This window comes from Hippocampus comes, unplaced genomic scaffold (genome assembly GCF_001891065.2).
Source record: "Hippocampus comes isolate QL1 unplaced genomic scaffold, H_comes_QL1_v1.1 scaffold76, whole genome shotgun sequence".
Classification (NCBI taxonomy): domain Eukaryota; kingdom Metazoa; phylum Chordata; class Actinopteri; order Syngnathiformes; family Syngnathidae; genus Hippocampus; species Hippocampus comes.
In genome coordinates this window covers 3129481-3151750 of record NW_017805277.1, presented here as the reverse complement: position 1 = coordinate 3151750, position 22270 = coordinate 3129481, and the positions used below count along the sequence as shown (strand labels likewise).

The 22270-nt window shown below is 39.7% G+C and overlaps 1 protein-coding gene across 3 annotated transcripts; it reads right to left on the bottom strand.

Moving 5' to 3' along the window:
- Positions 1–5195: 5195 nt before the first annotated feature.
- Positions 5196–22133, bottom strand: tasp1 (taspase, threonine aspartase, 1). 3 transcript variants are annotated; one of them, XM_019870688.1, is made up of 14 exons: positions 21972–22133; positions 21199–21400; positions 20608–20675; positions 19902–19970; positions 19176–19296; positions 18928–19012; positions 18759–18859; positions 18514–18620; positions 16688–16807; positions 15438–15516; positions 12526–12636; positions 11382–11489; positions 10800–10873; positions 5196–6251 (listed from the first exon to the last, which is right to left on the bottom strand). In XM_019870688.1, the coding sequence occupies exons 2-14, from the start codon at positions 21356–21358 to the stop codon at positions 6159–6161; spliced, it is 1296 nt and encodes a 431-aa protein (XP_019726247.1). In that variant the 5' UTR covers positions 21359–21400; positions 21972–22133; the 3' UTR covers positions 5196–6158. The 3 variants fall into 3 exon arrangements, with proteins under 3 accessions (XP_019726247.1, XP_019726249.1, XP_019726248.1); XM_019870690.1 differs by having other exon boundaries at positions 18759–18838; XM_019870689.1 differs by having other exon boundaries at positions 22032–22133.
- Positions 22134–22270: the final 137 nt, after the last annotated feature.

Sequence of the window (22270 nt, the reverse complement as noted above, 5' to 3'; positions counted from 1 at the left end):
TAATAAACATTGTGAAATCAGTACCTCTGTGACACAGTTCATGAATTTTATTTCTGCAGCCCAGACCTAACACATAATTTGGTGAAAATAAATACAATAAGATTCCGACTACAGAGCCGTTGGACTCACTTTCAGATATTGTGTTGCTCTGGTTACGCTGCAAAACACTTTTATGATGATTCTTTTTATTGTTAAGCCTTTCTTGGCCCCAGTAAACATACTCCACTCATGTAAAAGAATGGCTATTACGCTGACATAACGACTCAAATCTGCCAATTCACCTCAAAGTAAATGCAAAAAAGCAATTTAAAGGAACCGCCGAGCAAGAAAAGGGTATCGTTCATGCACACCAGTAGGCTATTTTAAAAACGAGAGAGAAAACTGCTTTGGGTTGTGGGGCGTCACGGGAGGTTCTTTCTGTGATACTATTTTAAGGATACTTCTCTTGTATATTTCAAAGGATTCAAAGCATCATATTAGTGGTATATTGTTAAGGATCTGAAAGGGCTCATTAAGAAATTCCAAGATATGATTGTTGGTATTTTACCCTCTATTTCTGTTGAGAACCAATACATGTCGAACATTTTTTTTCCTTTGCACAAGGGGAAAAACCCAAGCCAAACTTCTCCAGATCATTTCTCTCGTTAAAACAACAAACTATTGTTTAATGTCCATGTGGTGTCTTTGGGCCTGCTTAATTTCAATGTTGGGGTTCTTGTAAAGTAGGGGATGACTGAGTTAGCAACTCGTTATGGAGTTGTGTAATTTTTATCCACTCACACTCCCTTTGCTACTTTCTTGGTGCATCTGGGCCACAATACCACATGGTCTTAACTCCACCATAAATGAAAAGGTCTGTGTTCTAATCTGGAATATCTGATCAGGACCTTCCTCCACCCATTCTGTCTGAGCAGTACAACACGGGTGGGGCTAATTGCTTGGATGGAAGGTGAGAACAGCTGAATAAACAGTGGAAGCCCGAAAGAGCAGCGTGACATGATCTGTCTTTTGATTGGCTGTGTTAGACTGTTTTCATTTTTGACTCACAACTGTTGTTTTGGCTGTTCATTTCGGTGACAACAGTTTTTTGGGGAAGCGGAGCGCGCACCCACTCTGCATTACTGAAACTTTCCAGAATATGTGGTTTTTGTTAAGTCATTCTGTTTGTGTCTACAGCGACCCTTGTGAGGATAAAGTGGATCGGAAAATGGATGAACGGATGGATGGATGGATGCTTGTGTCAGGTTGCGCTCTGTTTTGTTTTGTTTTTTCTTTGTTTCAGCCCTAGCTGGAGTGCGGGGGCGTTACCCTTCAGCGATGCACCTGTGCCTGATCAAGGCAATCAAGTGGCAGCCTACTTAAGGACTCGGACTTGTTGTCGCCCTTGTAGGAACTATTGCTCTTGTTCAAAGCTTTCACACCGATGCTATTTTATAGATTTCTTGTTCCTAGTTGTTTTCCACATCATAGAATATTTTTGTTTGTGAATATTTGTTCAATAGTTGTATTTGTTCTAGGTTTCATGTGATTGACCTAACCTCATTTTGTTTTGTGTAATTCTCGGTGATCATTCTGTTCTTGTATTTGGCAAGCGCTTTCTGTTCTCATTTGGTTTTCCTGTTTTTTTGTCGCCAGTGCTTTTTGTTGACTACTTTGTCAGTCTCTTGCTTTTCTTTAAGTAAACCTCTTTTGTTATCACCGTTTATCTGAGTCTGCATTTGTGGGATCCACACTCCATCCAGTCTGAGTCTAGACTGCTTGTCAGTTTCTGAAAATTATCTTAATTTTTATACACTCAACATTTGGTTGGGCCTCCTCTTGCATAAACTACTGCATCATTGCAGAGTGGCTTGAATGGATTTTGCTTGACAATCATCTCAAGGATGCAACCAAAGGTTTTTGTAATTATAAGTGGCTTATCCTCCTTGTGGAGGGGGTCACTGACTCTCTTCTGGACATCTGCCTGTGACATGATTTAGTATTACATTCATATTAGTACACTTAGTGCAGCAGCTCTCCAAAATATGATCATTCCTGATTTAACTGCAGATTAATGATCAGATTTAATCTGATGCAGGTGTTAGTTTGGGGAATAGAAATTGACAGGTGTTTCCATGTTTTCCCCTGAATTTTTTTCTCTCTGCATGGTCAAAACATGTAAATGGTACTGACTAAACCTTTCTTTTCCTGATTTTATTTTTGTGTTTCTTAGGGAAATTTGAAATTATTTTCGTTTGTGTCATGTCAGTGATCATTTTTATTTTTCTACAAAATTGAACTGAATGAGCACCCAGACCGGTGATTCCTTAACTTTTGTCAGGGGTTGTATCGTTCAATGGCCTGCAGAGACTACAAGTTGTGGAAGTGTACTTATAGTGAAGACAGTCACAATTTCCACAGGCAGCTTTTGGTGCCAATCAACAATGAGCTTGCGAGTAGGTTAGAGTTGTTGAAATGGGCTGTTTCAGCATCGTGTGCACCGAACTGTGACCACTGTATGAATGGTTCAATGCACCCCTCATATATGTAGATAAATATATGTATGTATGCATGTACATATGTATTTTTTTAAGTATATCATCATCTGCAATGTCTTCAAAATTTCAGAGATAGATCAATCGATTATTTGTGATTTCACTATCTGCAGCTTTAAGTCAACTTGAATGAAATGAAGGCTTTAAATATTTTATTCTGTGTATGAATCTATATAGGGTTTTCACTTTTGGAAATAAAACGAGTGACAAAAAAAAAAAAAAAAAAACATCACATTTTTAGATGTACCTTTTCTTTACCAGTACTTGAAACCGAGCGGCTTGCTTCTTCATCTCACGAAACCTAAAATCCATTGTGCATGAAAATAATTAAAGGTAATAACTTGACACTCATTCTGGTAAGACCTCCCTTCCTCCTGAGGGTCAATTTTGACTACAAAAGAAATCACCAGACTGTACACAGTGAATGTTGACCCTGTGTGTGGATGTGAAACAGTGACAGTGACAAGATGGTTGGCATCTCTTGAGGTGGGAGATTTTGGGCAGGGGTGAAGCTGCATGAGCACGGAAGGCGAGTAGTAGTGATTCATTCTGACAGTGGCGTTTGGCGTGTGAGGACAGCAGCCTGGCCTGCTGCCTTTGATCTTTATTTGCTCCACCGTCTGTTTTGCATTTAAGAGCCTTGCTGAGGCACCAGGCATTGGATACACCTTGAATGGCTCAGGACTTTGTCCACTTTTTAAAGATCCAGGATCCCTTTTCAAAGCAAAAGGGGATTTCGGGGCAGAGCAGGTTCATGCTTGAAGGGCAAGGTTTCCAAGATGAATTTGCTTGAGGGTCTCCCGGCAACGGAGATTAGCTCTGATGAAAAGTGGGCGCTCTGTAATAGCCCATAATCAAGCTAATGGTGACTGGTGAGAGTCTGGGCGAGGGGAAAGGTAACAACCGTCTCTTTTTAGATGCGCTTGCAGGATCAAACCAGGGTCAGAAGGCTGGGGAGGAAACACAAACACATTTGTGACACTTCTTGTGACCTGTCAGCTACATTTTGCTGTCGGTGATCTCACAGAAGTGCGATTTCTTACACTTTCAAACCAAACTGCCAGTGGTCGAAGTCAATGTTAATGTACAAGTATAGGAGCGTGTAGAATTTGGGGAAAAAGAAACATCTCTGTTGCCAAAATCACATTTAATAGATTTGTGAACATTACTAATTAACATATTAAAAAATAATTTATGGGTGCACTCACGTTGATACCAATAGTGGTATCTGCCATGAATGTATGTCTCGATAGTATCGGTGTCTTTAAAAATTCTCCGATACTACACATCAATACCACAATACTAATCTGACATAAAGCTCTCGGCCAGGAGGCATGTCAGCTGTGTTCTTGTGGAAATACTTTTAAGGACACGGATGATGACACTTTTGGGCGACCGCAAATTTTGCTTCCTAATCTGCTCGCGTGGCAATGGAATTTGCTGCCCCGCCAATTGCGGTGCCGGTCTAGCAAGCAGTGTTTTGTGAGCATACACAGTAGTTAGTTGTGTTTCTTTGACGGAGTGGAATTGTTGATAATTAGGAGTTCATATAGTGTTTTGTATTTTAGCATGTAATGTTTTGAAACAACTTGACCTAATTGTTATTAGATGAATCTGTGTCGCAGTTAATGTGACATTTGTGTGGATAGTTTTTAAAACATTATTGGGGGAATTTGTATGGGAATGCTTTAGGTAACACACTATATGACCATGCGGTTACAATGATTTATTTGTTGATTTTATGGGATTTATTCTGTTTACTTTGTCAAGCAGAGCTGCAAAAATGCAGTTAACTCCTTTTACATCGTGCCCCCTAATGTTCATACTAAGGCACCACACAACCTTGTGGTACAGGGTAGTTTAGAAACATACAGTTGGATGTTAAAATGTCAATAATGACAACTTCTGACTTAAAAGGTGCTGTGCTTAAAATGTATGCCACAATCATGGAAAGTTGCTACGTTGTGTCCCTTCACAATATTGGATTGTAGTCAAACATTTTCATCGTAATTGAAAGACTGAATGGCTTTCTCAAGTATCCGTTGAGTACTCAAATGTTAAGTACTCGGTCTGAAAAAAGTGGTATCTAACTCAAGTGCTCAAATGGATACGGACACAAATTCAAAGTTGGGAACTGGACCCATCCACTCCCTGCAAAGCCGTTATCGGAAAACTGAAAATTCCTTGGAAACAGTAAAAAACAGGAAAAAAAAACCCCAAAAACGATGGGTTTGACATTTGACCCCATCAAACTCATGCATCTTTAATCTCATATCCTTTGAAGTCTTAAGTGTTTTTCTTTGACAACCCACGATAAATCATTCATATCTGTAGGCTGGAAAGTTGGAAACTTAAACATGAAACCTTAAAAAAAAAAAAAAAGCGTGAAAGAATGAAAGGTTATAATACTTAAATGTCCAAAATTGGGGCTGCTTGACACACTTCAGCCATGAGGTTCAGCACATGCTGGCGACTGTCGAGTTCTCTTTTCCAACCAGCATGCAATTTATTCCGAGACTATACATTTTTGACGGGAATAAAACAGTTTCACAGGGCAAACAAAGTCAGTTCTCCAAATAGCTGCATATGGCAGAATTGAAACAGTCCAATTCCAAGAAAATGTCTCAAGTCCTGAAGTTTCTCAAGATAGACACAGTGACGTGGTAATATAAAAGTTTATTCATTTCTGAAGCACTGTAGAAAGCTGCACACATATCAGGATGTTCTGCATTTCGTACAGTTTTACAACACCTTCTCAAAATACAAGCACCATTTTGTCTTGAGACTTGAACAATAACTAATAAAGAATCCTAACAGAAACATGACTTTACTTTTGCAAGTCAAACTTCCTAGCACCACTTAAATATGCTTTTAGAAAGCTTAAATTGGATCATTAGTTTACCCCTTCTCTCGTAACGACAAAATATATGCCTCTCACGGTATCTATAGGAGTTATTTATGGTTGGCTTGGCTGTAGCTTGAAATTCTACCTGAGTACTACAGTATCAGCATAGCTCTGGAAGTGCATACATGCAGTTCTGCACTCTTGGTGATGCGCATGCAGTGATTTGTGAATAAACGATGCTGTTTGTAAAGGATCTTAATAACCAAGCATACGATTTATTTATTTATTTATTTTTACTGTCCAACATGGTTTGACGATGTGTGTGAGACTACATAGATGTTGAATGTGTTCATCAGAGTAATAATATTATTATTTTACATTCAGACATAATGACACTATTCACAATTAACAGTTGTCTTTCGTAGCAGGAATTTTCCAATGTGCATAATTCCATCGATCATGCTTGGAAAACATGTTTTAACTAAATTAGATTTTGTATTGAAATCCCTTCAAAATAGTTTCACTGGTGAAGCAATAAAAAATGACATCCACCCTGTTCACCTCAAAATCGTAGCTTATCTACAGTAAAAAGGAAAAAAAATCAAATGTGGCATATCAAGGCAACAGTGCATCAAGTATAATCCAAGTGCATATGGAAGTCCTGCAAGTGCACAAACAAAATGTAAGCCACCCAAGCTTATTGTTTCCAGCATCACGCATCAGATTGCACTATGGGGATAGTATTGCTTGAGAAGCCAAACAACAAAGAAGATAGAGACTCAATCCACCGTGTTCATCAGGCGACAAACACCTCCTTCGATGGCCAAGGACTGACCAGGAACTGTCCCAGGTGGTAATCTGGATATGTGTGTCTGGAAGGAGCACAGAACATAACAACATGAGACGTACATGCAATGTGACATAAAACTGACATGCATGGATTCATAATTTAAGAGTAAACGAAGACGCTACTAACATTTGACATTCCTGTGATGAACACGACCACGTGTCTTGACTAAATCAATATCAAGGCTTAAGAAAGTGTTTAAAATCTGTATTTTTCACCAGTGCTTATTTATATGCATTGGTGTTGAAGAATGGCAAAGAAAGAATTCGGAATTTTTGTCAAAAATGGTAAAAAAGAAGGCAATCAAATCAAGGTACTAAAACCATCCGCCCAATCTATGTACCGCTCATCATATCCAAATGAGACAAAAGTGAGTCAGATCCAAGAACAAACTCGGGCGAGGGGGTTTTTGATGTCGTGACAGCTGGTCCACTGCAAACTGTCAAAAGGACATCTTTCCATCAAAGAATGAAATGACGAGCTAAAGAATTAAATACTAGCAGGTCAGTTTGTTGATCAAATGTGACCACTGTGAACAATTCAGGCAGGAGAGGATCAGACTTTCAGAATGCGCAGCGTTTGATGTCTTGCGGTCTCCTAGTCAGTCTCCAGACAGCTGCTGCGCATCGGTCCAGACTGAAATCAACTTTGGTTTGATAAACGCAGTGTGACATTTGCCCATGTTTTTGATCTGGAACACAAGGTTATATTTCATCTCCATTTGTCTGTTTCGACTGTTAAATGACACTTGGATGATAGGTTTGCCATCCTAAAGTAATTTCATATCAGATACGAGAAGAGAATCAACAGGCCACTGAATTGGCCTGACATCACATCTCAGGCAGGACCGTCCATATCTACAATATTCTTTTAGTCAAGTCCTAGACTTTGGCCACTGGCATCCCGGGGTCAACTGTCATACACTGGAACATCACCCGGACAAGGGTACGGGTACGGGCGCACACACACACACACACACACACACACACACACACACACACACACACACACACACACACACACACACACACACACATGGCAACACTCTTGGGGGTTATTATGCCTCCAATACAAACTTGTGTATTCATCTTATTCCCTTCATCTTTTGTGGATGGGTTTTGAGAACAGCCATGTTAAATCTGTTTCAAGTGAAGGTTCAAAGCTGAGTCCTAATCAACTTAAGGTGCTTTCATGTCAGAAGAGAGCCTTTCAAGTCTTCACATTTCAAACTAAATTGAATAGAAAGCAACGCAAACTACAGAATTTACAACAATTTACAGTATAGGGGCAATGCATTATAAACATTAGCAACACACTAGCATGCAACCCGTCAGTCACTTTTTGAAACTTTCACATTGGTGGCAATGACCATGGTGGACAAAAAGGGCCGGACAAGTGAGCAAGCACACTGCAATGTGAACAGCATGCGGCTGATTCCAAACCACATAAGGAGACTTCCTTATGTGGTTTAGGGAGGATGGGTGTTTATTTCTAGTCTGTCAATACCCACACCGTAGCCAAGCCATGTATAAACACCGAAGGTGATGGATGCTTATGTCCATAACAAGTTCAATCACAATCTATTTGGTCATGCTGTCTTGTACAATAGTACAGTCACTATTGTCTCTTAAAATGCACATCAACAGCCAGAAATCTCAAAATGTTGCATCGTGGCCAATGGAACACATGTTTCTTCCATGATGATGAACCTTGGTGGGCTTCAAGAAATGAACCATTCCAGAGTAAACAGAAAATGGGGAGCTACAAACCAACGACGCGCTTGCTGTGAAGTTGTCACCCAGCGCATGCGACCGCATGACAAGACACAAGCTGGGTCAAAACATTGCATGAAAGACATAGTTGGTCTGAATTTGTGAGCAACAAAACACTTGATGAATGCCTCTCGAGGCAAGACAAGCCACATGCTAAGTCCAGAGAGTATGCCAAAAGTCACTTTTAGCAGGCTGACTATGTCACGGTTTTGTTGTGGCTTTCACATTCTTTAAATCATGTGCTATTTATTACCGAGCCTAAATGGATAACAAAAACAAAATGTACAAGCATGAAAGACAGTTGTCATTAAAAAAGATATAATTTAAAAAAACAGACAATATCAAAAGGACTTGCTGTCCAATTATCTCTGGCCTTAGTTTGCAAAAGCTTTATAGTGATAATGATGTCCAGGAAGAGGGAACAGTGCCTTGGTTGGGGCAAACATATTTTACATTTCTCTTTCATCTGCGCAATCATGAAAAGCCAGGGATAAGGGGTGGGGGTGTTGTTGCCTGTCAATGCAGCTCAAGTATGAGGCTCAATCCAGTGTATAGGTGCAGCCATTTTTACGCTAATGTGACATGTTTTAAAAGGAGCTCACACTGAATAAATGCAATTTCAACTGTACTAGGGCACCACCAAAAATGAAATGCTAGATCATTTGTCGAACCTGAATGCTCCAAAGCAGGCCGAGGCGCGGTATATTTTGGTGACCCCTGGTTGGGGACCAACATGATTGATCATGCAGGAACATACTCACAAGCGCCCAACCTAGATCTGTCATATAATGAATGGACTCCTTTCTCCCATCATTTTTCATGAAAAACACCACTTTGCATAAAAGTAATAAAACAACTTGAGATAATCCACCGGACTGAAGTGGTGTAGTTTGACATGGGTGAGTGCAGCACAGGGTGAATGTGTGCCATGGATGGCCAAAGGAGCAAGGGTTAACCAAGCTGGAGTGAAGTACACAAAGTGAAGGTCCCCTTTGGGTATCTGATGAACATCAACAATCCCCACTGAGCAGCCTCCCAAGAATACCCTCAAAGTGTAATAAAAATGTTCATCACTGTAGCTGTGTTTTAGGGGAGAACTGTACAGTATCATGGGTATACTTGCCAGATCTCCAATTTTCTCGTCGCACATTAAAAAGCGTATGGCAACACGGCACTTATACAACAAAAGCTTTTAATCGATGCCCTTTTCTGTGACCTAAACAGACTGGAGAGGAAACAGATGCCCTTCACTTTGGCATTCATTCAGTGGAGAATGTGTTGGCAGCGTTTCGAGGCCCAGCGGAGAAGCAAAGGCTCAAGTTTTGTTTCGCACCCACAATGTTGGCTTGAAGTACTGGATGGCCAGCTGCTTTGGCATGCAGATGGTAAAAGAAACAGATGCAAATATAAGCGTCGCAGCCTCACTCCTTCAGCATGCTGCTTTACCAGTCTCTGAAGTACCACTGCAATGTTTGCTGTAAAAGCTATGGATGGGGTTGTTGAATAACATTGCTGTAGCAGAAAAAATGTGCTGTATATCACGAAGAGACATAATTATCTGGGCGCAAAAGCAAACTTTGCATTCTTACAATTCAGCAATATGAAATTTTACTTTTGTCAACTCACAAGACATTACCATCTTTTTGAGTGTATTTAATGCCTGAAAGGGAGGCGCTGTACCAAGACAGACAGACCACAAGACATGAAGTAAAGTCAGGAGGGGTGGAACAGTGCTCAGCAGGTCATAGCACCAACACTTTGAAATCTGAGCCAGCCTTGAACAACAGAGGCCTCTCCTCATTCAGAGTGGGAGATTCATCGGCCAAACAAATCAATGTGATCAGTACTCAAAGCCATGAATCCACTGTATAGAAACCCTCTTGTCCAGGAACTGCAGTGCATTTCACAGTATTGTCTGTCTTTCTTAAAAAATGTGACTGAAATGCTAATGTTATAATAATTAAAAGAAACAAAGAGGCCAGCAATGAAGGCACCAAAATGACTAGAAATGGTTCAAATGGGTTCTCACCTGACTGCGTGTGCGCGTCCGTGCGCTGACCAGGCACTGACAAGGTTAACCAACTTTCCAGTGCATAAATCCCCATCATTAATTTCTACAGCCCGAAATCCAAACAAGAAACTTGACCTTCAAGTTACAGTATCTACAAAGCCGTATCTTGCTCTCAGCGCAAGAGGCTGCTGTCTTTTGTAGTCAAATATTTCCAGACGTTACACTTCATTCCCGACCACCTGCTGCCCTTGGACAGACTGTATATGCTTTTGGCCAGCCCTCCAGAGTCCATCTCTGACAAGGTTCATCCAAATTATGGATTTTACCAGCAAGCATTGTACGTCATCTCACCAATTCAAAAGAAAAGTATCGTGATCTGTCTTTCTTCTGCTGCTCTCTTTCATTGAGGCTTGCATGTTTCTTTGTGCTACGATAAAGAAGCTTGGACAGCACATCTGGAAACTGGGATCAATCAGCTGCCAAATTTATGCCTCTGGAAAGACTTGCCAATGCTTGAGGTTCACTTTGTATTTTGTTTCCATGGTAACTGCACGTTTTCCTATGATTAGGTGAGTGCTGGTCACTATTAGGATCAGAACTGACCTGTGTATGAGACATTTTTGTTTGGTGGTATTTATAAACGGTTGCCTTGGCTCAATATAGGTTGCAAAACACTGCTCTTGTCCAGGTAAAGTCAATGATAAACTGAATGGAGGAAAGTAGTGTCAACACACTTTGTTCAAACTGAATGGACATAATTAGCATGTTGAGGCAGTATAATAGCGCTCACCTTTGCTTTACTATCTTGGGCAGACATGTAGCCTACACACATGCTCTCTGTGGTATGGCTCCAAAGAAACTCCACTGTGCAAACAAATAAGAACAAATGAAAAAAAAAAAATGACACAATACAACTTTTTTTTTTAATCACAAAACAGAACAGGGTTGCTTAAATAACAACACATAATGCTACTGAATTCAAACAATACTAACCCAAATCAGTTAACAGTTGGCCAAAAAAAAAACAGCTCCAGGTCAAGAAAGCAGATCCAATCAGCCAAACTGAGACACATTCAGCAGGCCTGTTTGTCTGAAGATTAGCATTTGATGCCGTAGTGGGAGGTCTGCGTGAGATCTGAGATGAAGTGTGTGAAACCGGAGCCTGATTGTGCAAGTTAAAACAGACCACCCGCTAGGAAAGCCAGAATGAAGACACCCCCTCCCTGACCACACCCCACTAACCCAACCCAAACCTCCCTTCAATCTAATTGGCCGATGATAGATTGTAAACATTTATGGCCATATTTTTATCTGGCCTTAGCTGAGGCATGGAATCCAAGCCTGGCCAGGAAGGAAATACCCCATAGCTCACCTAGAGAACCCTGAACATTTGTAGATGGCTGAGGTTCCACACATCTGCAGCACCGCAAGACGATTACTCCACCCAAAACTCGATCTTCGCTGGCCAGAAATGGTGAGCCTTAATGTACAAAGAGCAAGACATATTTTAGTGGCAAATTTTGAATTCTGTACCAAAGCTTCTTTACGATGTCACATGAAACAAAGAATAACAGACAAAACAGATTTATTGATTTGTATCTGATGATCCTTTGGTGCAAATTAAAATGTGTCAAACACTTGCCTACACGCTGAGAGGAAAAAAAACCAAACAACTAATTGTATGTACATTCCACAACTTGAAAGGCGGATGCTTGTCCAAAGCATAGCGGCAAAGTATTAAATGGTAATCATCAAAGCGGGATGCCTTGATGATTACCATTGTTTAGCCATCCATTGTCATAAATTGTTGGATGTGTACATTATTTTAGCTCGTCTTAGGAAATGTATGTGATGAGAAACTCTTTTTACTGGAGAGCCGACGAGAAACTATGTGATAGAATCTGAGTAAGAGGGCTTCACATGATCGGAACCATTACTGAAGCTACAGCAGAATTTATGGCGCATTGTTCAAAAGAGGATATCTGAATTAACTTGTTTCATACAAGTGGTCCAAATATTTCAGTGCTATTGATTAATGGCAGAGTCTAAAGTGGTACAGACTCACAGTCAATTGCTGAATACGCCACGCCATACTTTATAACATGGAAGACCTCTGAGAATGAAACAAATTAAAGATACACATGAAGATTCATTGAAAACATCTTGAAAACGTCGACCATCAACCACGATGTGTAGGGCGTTTGGGGTCCATCTTGAAAACGTCGACCATCAACCACGATGTGTAGCAAACGCCCTACACATCGTGGTTGATGGTCGAAATTGAAACAGTGAAAAGTACAGAAGAAAGAAAAAAAAAAATCAATGAATCCCAAGACTTTTCTTTTGATACTGGTCTTCCCAATGGGGACTATCCAGCAGCATCTGATTGCTACATTTGTCCGTTAATGCTGCTTGAAAATGATTGTTTTACACAAACTTGTTCTTGGCTGAAAAATCTGCATATGCATATACCATCATTGAGAAATGTTAATGAAAGCTACATATGTGCAACTCACTGATGAACTTGTTTTGCATAGCTTCCAGCAATGCCTGATGGGCATCTTCCGACTGCATGGCAGTGGAGCATTCCCGTGCCAGCATGGTGCGAATCAGATGCTCTCCACAGCCTGCAGGAGACACAAAGTCAATACTAAATACATTAAACCAACTCACCTGCATTATTTCAACAAATGTTCAAGACATTTGCAAGGGGTTCTTTTGCTAACTGCGTTCTGACATCTCAACGAAGCACTTACACTTTTCTTCTCAAGATAATTCATATATCTCTTGAATAAATACACATTTGTTTAAGGTGTGTGCTCATGTCGTACGAAAATATGCAGGGTAAACAAAAAGGAAATATGCTTAATATTATTCCTGCACCACTGGCTAACAGTATGGGATTAAAATAAAACAGATGTTGGTGAACACGAGTGACCACCTGCCAAATGTAACACGAACAACTTTATCAATAAAGTCTGACACGTTGTATATTTTCCTATACTTAAATTCCAGGAAAACAAATATGTGGGATACATGAAAGCTGTGTATAAAACTGAGTGTGAACATGTTATTCTTGCCAAAAGCTCTGAATTATTTTAAAGCTGTTTGCTCTTGTTACATGTGGTTAAGAGTATCACGTCCAAGGAGTGAAACAGAAACAAAGTGCAAACACTTGAAGCGAAGGATCTGTGAAAAGCATAGGGCCACTGGCATAAGTGTCTGAAATTACGATCTAAAACTTGGAAGGCAAAACATCACCGATCTGGGATAATATTGCTACTTATAGTTTCATACCAAAATTAAAATGAGCACATTTGTGTTTTGTTGCAAAGGAATATGAATGCAGTCATTTCTAGATTAACTCACAGATGACCCTTTTAAGAGTGAAAACAAGACGTGTCGTGGCAATGTGTTAAACCTCATTGAGGGTATTGCCACGTTTTTTAAACGCAAACAAAAGCCGCGCAAAATATCAAATTTCTGCATAACATTTCTTCAAATGTGGGGAGCATATGCCTGGACCGGTCGGTGCAAGGTCGTTTTCTTTTCTAATGAGAGCAGAATGTCAGATTGGCCAGGTGATTCGGCTTTTGCACTAAAGCGATTCAAGAGTGATCATCAAGGCAACACAAACACAGCAAAACTAGATCGATGAAGCATCATCCGCATACAATGCAGAAAAATACATGAGTCACGTGTGACAGCCAGCAGCAGCAAGAGTAAGCGGTGACAAACTCTTCTTTTAAGGGCCACAACAAAGTACGAGTGACATATTACAAATCAAAACACAATAGAGGAGAATGCGGTGAGGGACCAAGTGAATGACAAAGGATCAAAACGTCCCCTATGTCAGCATGAAAACTATTGTTTTTCTTCATTCTTTTGATGGGGCTGGCTTTCATGCGGGGAAATGAAAAACAGGTGATGTACTGGAACACACATTCTGCTCGCCATCCCCTCAGCATACCCATAAAAATTTATAACCAACATCAAAAACTGAGAAACATTACAAGGAAAGAGAGGATGTGGTGGAAACACAGTAGTGCATAATAGGGATGCACAATAACTGTTTTGTTTTTTTCCCCACTGATGCCAATAACTTCCTGATTCAGCAAAACCAATAATAAGGGCTGTTTTGGTATTCTACAAATACCGTATATCTGTTGTTGCGGTTTCAGAGAATAAAAGGTTTCAATCCGCTTCCTAATTCTACGAATGTAGCGCGGTCAGATGATGAAAAGTTTAAAAAGTGGCCAGCGACGACGTACAGTCGCGTGTTTTGCTACTTTCGGAACTCTTGAATGGGACCCAGCACCCGTTGTGCGATTGTGAAAATATTTACCCCAAGTTTCCCTATGAATCATAAACATTGTTTTCAGAGTTGAGGAGACTTCAGCTGGTTATACGTGTAATACCTATAGTTTGTTTTTAGTTGCCACATTGTGACATTTTGGCGCAGCCCAGACCTCGGGTTCAGAAAGACGCTCTGGGAAAATTATTAGCCATGTTGACAAACAGTTTACTGTTTACTTCTCAAGTTGCATGGAGTGGCGCCCTGTTACCTCCAATGTCATGCAGCAGAAGCTTGGCTTTCAATATCAGCCCAATTTCCTGATATTGGAACGATACAAGTGATGTCACCCCCCTGCCCCCAATATCAGCCTGATATAGTTATCACACATCGCTACATAATACTGTACATACACTTCATCATCAATAGTGTATTAACAGTGGGAAATAAAATATTCTACTCTTATTTAATCTAAATTTAACATTGGTTAAAAATTTTGCACTTAAAATCAGGACGCAGTGGATTCTATTCGACATTTCTACATGGATAAATAAATAAATAAATACATTATTTATTCATTAATTAGTTCAATTGTCCGAAACCTCTGCTTTTAAAGCCCAATGGTGAGTGAACGCAAAAGCAAAAATTCCAGTGAAAGTCACGTTCATGGAATCAAGTCTATGGCATTCATTTCAGGGAGAGAGAATCTGTTAATCTTTAATGTACAAGACAGCTCTAAAACAACCTGAATTGTGCTGCACTGCAGTGGCTATACACATTTTTCATCCGTTGCAGGTGACCCGTGTTGAATGTCACTGTAAATTCTAAGTGCCTTGCAAGGCACCTGGCCTGCAGATGACTAACAGAGAGCGGAGAAAGATGACTTAATCATCCGAGGAAGTGACTGATGAAAATCACTCAACAGGAATGGTTGGAGGTCATCGGAAAGAATTATCAAGCCTTTTAAAGTTTGACTCACTGAAGCTAAATAACAGACTCAAATAGAATATCTGGTTCTGATTCATATCGTCACTTAAACGAAATGTGGGGCTTGTGGTAAACGCTAAACATCATCGGAAGAGGTGCGGACTCATGCACAAAGTTGAAGGCAGTAGATAGAGTGGCGTGTTATACCTGAGGTACTCACTGCTGTAGAGTACGGGTTCATGTTACGTGCATTTTCAGCCCAGCAGCCACATCCATAATGAGCAGCCTGAGAAAAGAAGATAATATAAAGGCTTGAAAAGCAAAAATAACGGTTGATATGGCGCAGTTTTGGGACAAGTCAATGCTTCATTCCTGCAAACTTTCTTAGTAAGTCTTGATTTTGTTTTTTGTTTTTTTTTAAAGAAAGGGTAAAATATCAAGTTAATTTGTTTGATATAGTCATGGCCGTAGTGGGGTTTTTTTTGGGTTAGTGACTCAAATGTTGTGTCATCAAGGCATTGGTGTTTTAATAATTAGAGATTTTTGTTTTCTATTATACGGGAAAAAATATTAGAAAAACAAATCAAAAACTTTGTCCAAAAAGTGAATATTTACGGGATAGCAGAGCCACTTCCTGTTTAAATGATCTCCCATTTTAATAAAGTTAATGTATAATGAATAAGAAGAGTTAAATATTATCATCATGCAGTTTCAAAGAAAATTCAATCAAAATACACCAACTGGAAAGCATATTTGAACATTGCACATAAAAAAGGAGTAAGCCATACAGGAAAATGAGTGCCATGTTACAGGCAGTGTCCACGTTGAACACCTGTGAAGCTTTGTGTACCGGTAATTGGTATTAAAATCTATATCCACTTGAATATGCTGTTGAAAGTTTGATCGTGTTTCTTTTTTGAAAAACAAAAGTATATTAATTTTAATTTACCTAGAGCATGTAGATACCCAAATATGTCTATTTTGAATGATGTCATGTTTTTATCTATGCTAACTCTTTTTCTTTCAGTTGGCTAAAGCAAATAGAGTTTATGGACATTCGGGGGTGCTCATTGCAACAGAGAAACAATGTGAATCCCAAACATGAAAAGTTAAGTGAAACACAAAGATGTACCGGTAATGTCAAAACTTTTGCTATGACTGCACATATTTAAAAAAAAAATGATTGGAGTAGCTTCAAGCAGGACTTATTTTTGTCAACTTAATCTTATTTTTTTTTCTGAGTCAGGAAATTTGATTTTTTTCCCCATGATGTTACAAGGCCAAATGGCAACATACCATAACAATCCACATAATCAATGTAAATGTACAGCAAAGGACTTGATTTTCAGCAGCTATCCACAATGAGATGAAGAGAGCTCTTTTTGGGCCACTAAACCATTATCATGAAAACATGTCTCACAACCTTCGCACAACTAAAAAGGCACAAACTCCATTACCTGGCCAACCCTGCCTGGATGTTTCATGGCCAGACCTCCACTGGAAACCGCTGCAGCTACATTGCCTTGCATGTCAACGACAACGGCTCCAACAGTATCAAGGCACTCCGAACAATTTTCCTACACCACAGGAAAAGATTAGCAGCCAAGAATTGTTTGAAATGTGTAAAATGCTTGTAAAATGTGTAAAGTGTCTACTTGACAGTTCATCCAGCTGGAACAAATGGTATGGTCTAAGCAAATGTTATTGTCATGATGAGTCTGTTCCTGTGACGCTGAACAGGAACTTCAGTAAATCAGTCCATCAGTATACAAGTATAGTGTATATAAAGGAAGCGTATGGAGAGCGACTTGTGTTTTACAAACTACGCAAGGGCTTCATTGGAAATAGATTAAATAGTGTATTTGACAAGCATTGTATGAATCACTCTTTCATGCTCTTCAAATTTCATTCATTATGACGTCAGTTCTCCCTGATTGCAGTTTGCCCCCGGGATGATTGGCTACAACCCTCACAAGGCTGCAAATCAAGCCATTACAACGGCATCTGATGCATTTCTAATCCTGAGCAGAAACTGAAAAATTCCATTTTGGAAACTGACAGCTGGGCCAGGCCATTTGAAGACAAGGTTTAATAAAAGGCTTGATGTATAAGCAATATGTGCAATTATAAATTTCATCCATCCATTTTCTTGAAGGTTTAACCTCATCAGGGCCATGGGTGAACTGGACACTTCAAGCAAGAGGCGGGGTGCCACCTGCACCCGTTCGCCAGCTACAGTAATTGCAAGGCACATTAACACAAATAACCATTCACGTATTTAAAGTGTCCGGTGCACCAAACATGTTTTTGGAATGTGGAAGGAAGCCAGAGTACGCCGGTGAAAACCCATGCAAGCATAGGGAAAACATACAAACTCCTCACAGGAAGGTCGAAATGTGGATTCAAACTATCAAACTAGACTTACTACGATCAGGACTTTGGAGGCTAATCACCGATCAGTGAATGTTAAAAAAATTCCGATTTGATCATAAAATGGAGCATTATGTCTATTTAAGTCACTTCTTTATTTACTGCATATATTTGTGTATAGAGTAATCTCAAGCATTTTTGCCTGCGGTTTTCGCCTTGCTACACGAAATGAAAACTTTAACAATTGGTACAACTACACTCTTGTTGGTTAGTGAACAGATGCCATTCATAAGATAAGAAAACCTTTATTTGCCTCACAATGGAGAAATTTGCAATCTACAGCAGCAACATTTGGAGGGAAGAAAGTAGAAAAAAAACCAAAACAAAACATGAAGTATTTGCACGCACAAATACATGTTTTAATGAACTGTACACAGTACAGAATGCAATATAAAATATAAGATATATGCATGTGTGTCATGTTGATGAGAACTGTTACTGAACTCGATGGACAATCATTCTTGTTTGAAGGTGGTACCTTTTAGCAACATCTGGCAATGGAAGTTCACATGGTACAGTCTATTTTACATAATTAATATTAAAAATAAGACTCTCCCACTCTCTTCTGTATGTGGTTAGCACCACTTGTGGGTTGGAAGCAAACTTACTCTCCGTTCAGCTGCTTTTTAGCTTAACTCATCAAATCAGTCTCCAGTTGTGGTGTTCAGTGCAATAAAACTTTGCACTACTCACTGTCAACACTAGCATCACTTTTTGGAGAAGTCTGTACATAGTCTGCTAACTCCATTCCCGTCATGGAGCAACTTGAGATCTTATGTGGGAGAACACACCTCACTTACTGCATCATTAAAGTTCTTCTCTTCCTCAATATGAATAATATAATCCTACTCACATTTCTACTTGATTGTCGTCTTCTCTTTGTTTGATTATGTCCTGGGTCCATTTTCTCAGCCAGCTCCATCTTTCTTTTGTTCCGCTTATATGCAGATAAACTGAACTCTGTGTGCAATTTAAAAATAAGTAAATAAATACTCTGATTTGTCTGCAATCACACATCCAGATTCATCTGTGTGGAATCCAGAGTAACCTTCATTTCGGGCGAGAACACTGCTTGAAAAGCAGTGGAAAAATACTCACTAGTGGCCATTTTCTCTGACGGGCAGGGTGGGACACCATGGCTAATGGCCCAGTCGTGTGCGCCCCGTCCCACTAAAAAGCTGGCAAAGAAATCATTGATACTGACCAAAAAGTACAAATGCAATATCGTCACAATGGTGACAAAGTAATTGAGGATTATGATATTCACCAGGGGGGTATTCTGCCGGCTGAAAGTTTTCCTTTCTGTGCTTCGCTCAGCAGTCGATTTGCAACTAAGACAGGGTTTTTAATGCCTGGAAAGACGGTATGTAAATTGAATCAATGATTTTATCCAAACTCATGTTTGCAAAACTATCTGGTCATACTCTTACAACTTGTATGACAATATTGAATGCAGCCCCCTAGAGGAAGTAATATAAGTGAGCATTCAATATATTCTATTGAGAAGGTACCTACCACTAATAGCACCTACAGCTCCATAATGCAGTGATTTCCCATCCATGAGACTGGCATCACACTCTATTTCCCCGGACAAATTTATGTTGGAGCCCATACCTGCATTTGTAAAAGGAGAGTCCTGGGAACACATAGAATATGCTAATTGTATTCGACCAGGATGCATTGACAATGTTTTAATGATATAATCTCAAGGATCAGTGGCCGTTTTGGCTTGTTCCATTGCTCATAGTTTATGATTTTCTTCATGGTGAATGAGAAAAATAGTTGGATTTTCTCACAACTTTCTTTGGAGTATTTTTTTTTAAAGAACTTTTCATGAATTTATCGTTGATTGACTAACAAGCAGAATGTTAGGCCATGGCTGATGTATTTGCAGTCTTTTGTAACAAACTTCAAATAAAAGACTTAGGACAAAGCATTTAGGTAAGGGTACCTTCTTGCGGCTGCAGAGATCATGAAATTCAATTTTCTTTTTTCCATCCCTTGCCTGAGCAACTTTTATCATGCAACAGGATATATGCACATGCATGGGAAATTTAAGAACAAAACGGCTATTTTAGAAATAATATGTGGTCATTTAAACTTAGCAGTTATTTGCAATGAGGGTTTTTTGTTGTTGGATGCTCATTTATTAGTAAATAAAAACAGTTAGTGCATTAAAAACATGCCACCCATCCATCCATTTTCAGAACAAACTAAAACGCTGAATTATTACAAACCAACCTCAAGCTCAACCAGTGCGGCAGCCACGGCTTCAACTGCAAGTGCCCCTGCTTTGAGCTGATCCACAGCCTGAAATGATAAGACAGTGTTACCTTGTCAGTAACATTGTTCTGGCATACCTCTCTTTGTAAAATATGAGATTGATATTTCGTGTTCAAATTAAAAACACTACTATAAACTAACTATAAATATGTGACATTCAAAGTGAAATAACGTGCCACCGATTTTGTACACCAGTGATTGTGTCTGAACATTCATTCTTCATGCATTTTTCATCGAGAAATTAAGGGGAAAGGTCAAAAACTTTGCATGTTGACAAAAGTGAAAGATGATGATGGAAGTAGGTGTTTGGTTTAAGGTTGTGGGGGTTGAATTTATTATTTGAAAAGTAATGTTAACTGAAAGTAAGAGGGTGACATCTTCAGGAGGCAAAAAAAAGTTTGGGAACAAATGTGAGAAAATGATTCAAAAGTTGCTTTATTCAAAAAATTCAAAGTACGCCCACTTTGGATAGGTTGCCATTTTCTGTCCAGGAAATTATGGAAATAAGGATACATTGAATTGGCTGGCAACCAGTTCAGCGTGTACCCCGCCTACTGCCCAAAGACTGCTGGGATAGGCTCCAGTGTGCCAACTACCCACGTGAGGATAAGCAGATTAGAAAAAGGATGGATGGATGGATGGATGTTGAGAGGAATAGACTTACTTGCTGGCAAGCTCTTTTGCATACATGCTTGTACTCCTTCGCCTTGGATTCCGAATGGTAACCTGCACCTGAAAAGACATGAGCGCAATTGTACATAAAAGTAATTTACCAATTAACAGAATGTCGAAAGAGTCTTCAGGATTCAACTCTATTTTGCCCCCAATGAAAGAGAAGTGTTTATGACTATTACAACAAACGTGATTGACCGCAAATCTATCTCTCCAGCATTTTCTACAGCGCTTGTTCCCATTAAAATTATGGGTCAGGTGGAGCTGATTTGGACAGGAGGCGGCATACACCCTGACTGCTCACCAGACAATCAAGGGTGAACATATTAACAAACAACAATTAACGCTTAGAATCACACTTACAGAAAATTATAGTCTTCATTTAATGTAACGTGCATGTATTTGGAATGTGGGATGAAGCCAAAGTACCTAATGAAACCCCATGCAAGCGCAGGGAGAACATGCTAACTCACGACTGAGATTCAAACTTCGATCCTCAGAACTGTGAGACAGATGTGCAAACCGCTTAACCTAACATTTCAATTTCTTTTACCAAAAAGTAAACGGACACCACACAACTTACCTGCATGCACTAAAACAAATCCACCGACACCTGGTTTGGAATTGTTGGTTGGTTCCTGTTTGTTGGGCCTTGAGCTGTCCTTGTAAAAAGTGTATTGTTGCTCTTCAGCAGAATTTTGTAGACTTTCCATAACCCTTGCATAATTTGACAAGCCGATCATGGCCCATCATCTGCGTGTGAGGGAAACATTCTGAAGGTACACCTGTTGAGGCAAAAGGCAATACAAATGTTACACTATGGCAGCTCCAAAAGTCAGTAGTGTTGATATGTGCGTGGCCCAATTCCAGTGAAGTTGGGACGTTGTGTTAAAACAGAATACAATGATTTGCAAATCCTTTTCAACCAATTTTCAATTGGATACACTCGAAGGACAAGATACTTAATGCACAAACTGATAAATGTTATTGTGTTTTTTTGCAAATATTCACTCATGAATTTGATGCCAGCAACATGTTCCAAAAATGCACTTGCGCATTTGTAAAGGCGTTATTAATGCTGAAAGGACAGGTTTTGAACCAACAGAAGCTGCCATTCAAATAACATACAGAGAGAGAGAGAGAGAGAGAGAGAGAGAGAGAGAGAGAGAGACGTAGTTTTACAGCAACGACGTGGCCGACTTTCAAAGTGTAACGCTTGGTCAGTTCGTCTTAAGAACAGTTCCACTAGTAAATAAGATGGCGCATTGCAGTCAAAATAACTTGCTAAGAAAGCTTAAGAGTTGCAACAGAGAGCTAACAGTTCGCCAACATACAAACAAAACAACGTCAACTTACAACTTATACTAGTCTCCCACCAGCAAAACAACAGTTGTATGACATGTCCTTAACACGTACCAACGGTAATTGAACTACTTAAACTGGCAACTCGGACAGACTTCCCTATCACTTGTCACGTTAGCCGGTTAGCCGCAGCGTCATCAAGTACTTCCGGGTCCAGATACGCGTTGCTAAGGAAGCGGTGCAAGAGAGGTGCTGGATCACGTGACTCCAATGAGCGCTCCAAATGATGCAATGCACCACACACTATTCTATTTAAATAGTATTTACATACAATATTGTAGCTTTTGGCCACC

Coding starts and splice junctions, on each gene's coding strand:
- tasp1 (XM_019870688.1), bottom strand. CDS start 21,358: ATGATCGGCTTGTCAAATTATGCAAGGGTTATGGAAAGTCTACAAAAT. Junction 16,808..18,513: donor GACGACAATCAAGTAGAAAT/GTGAGTAGGATT, acceptor CCTGTGGTGTAG/GAAAATTGTTCGGAGTGCCT. Junction 12,637..15,437: donor TACAGCAGTGAGTACCTCAG/GTATAACACGCC, acceptor TGTCTCCTGCAG/GCTGTGGAGAGCATCTGATT.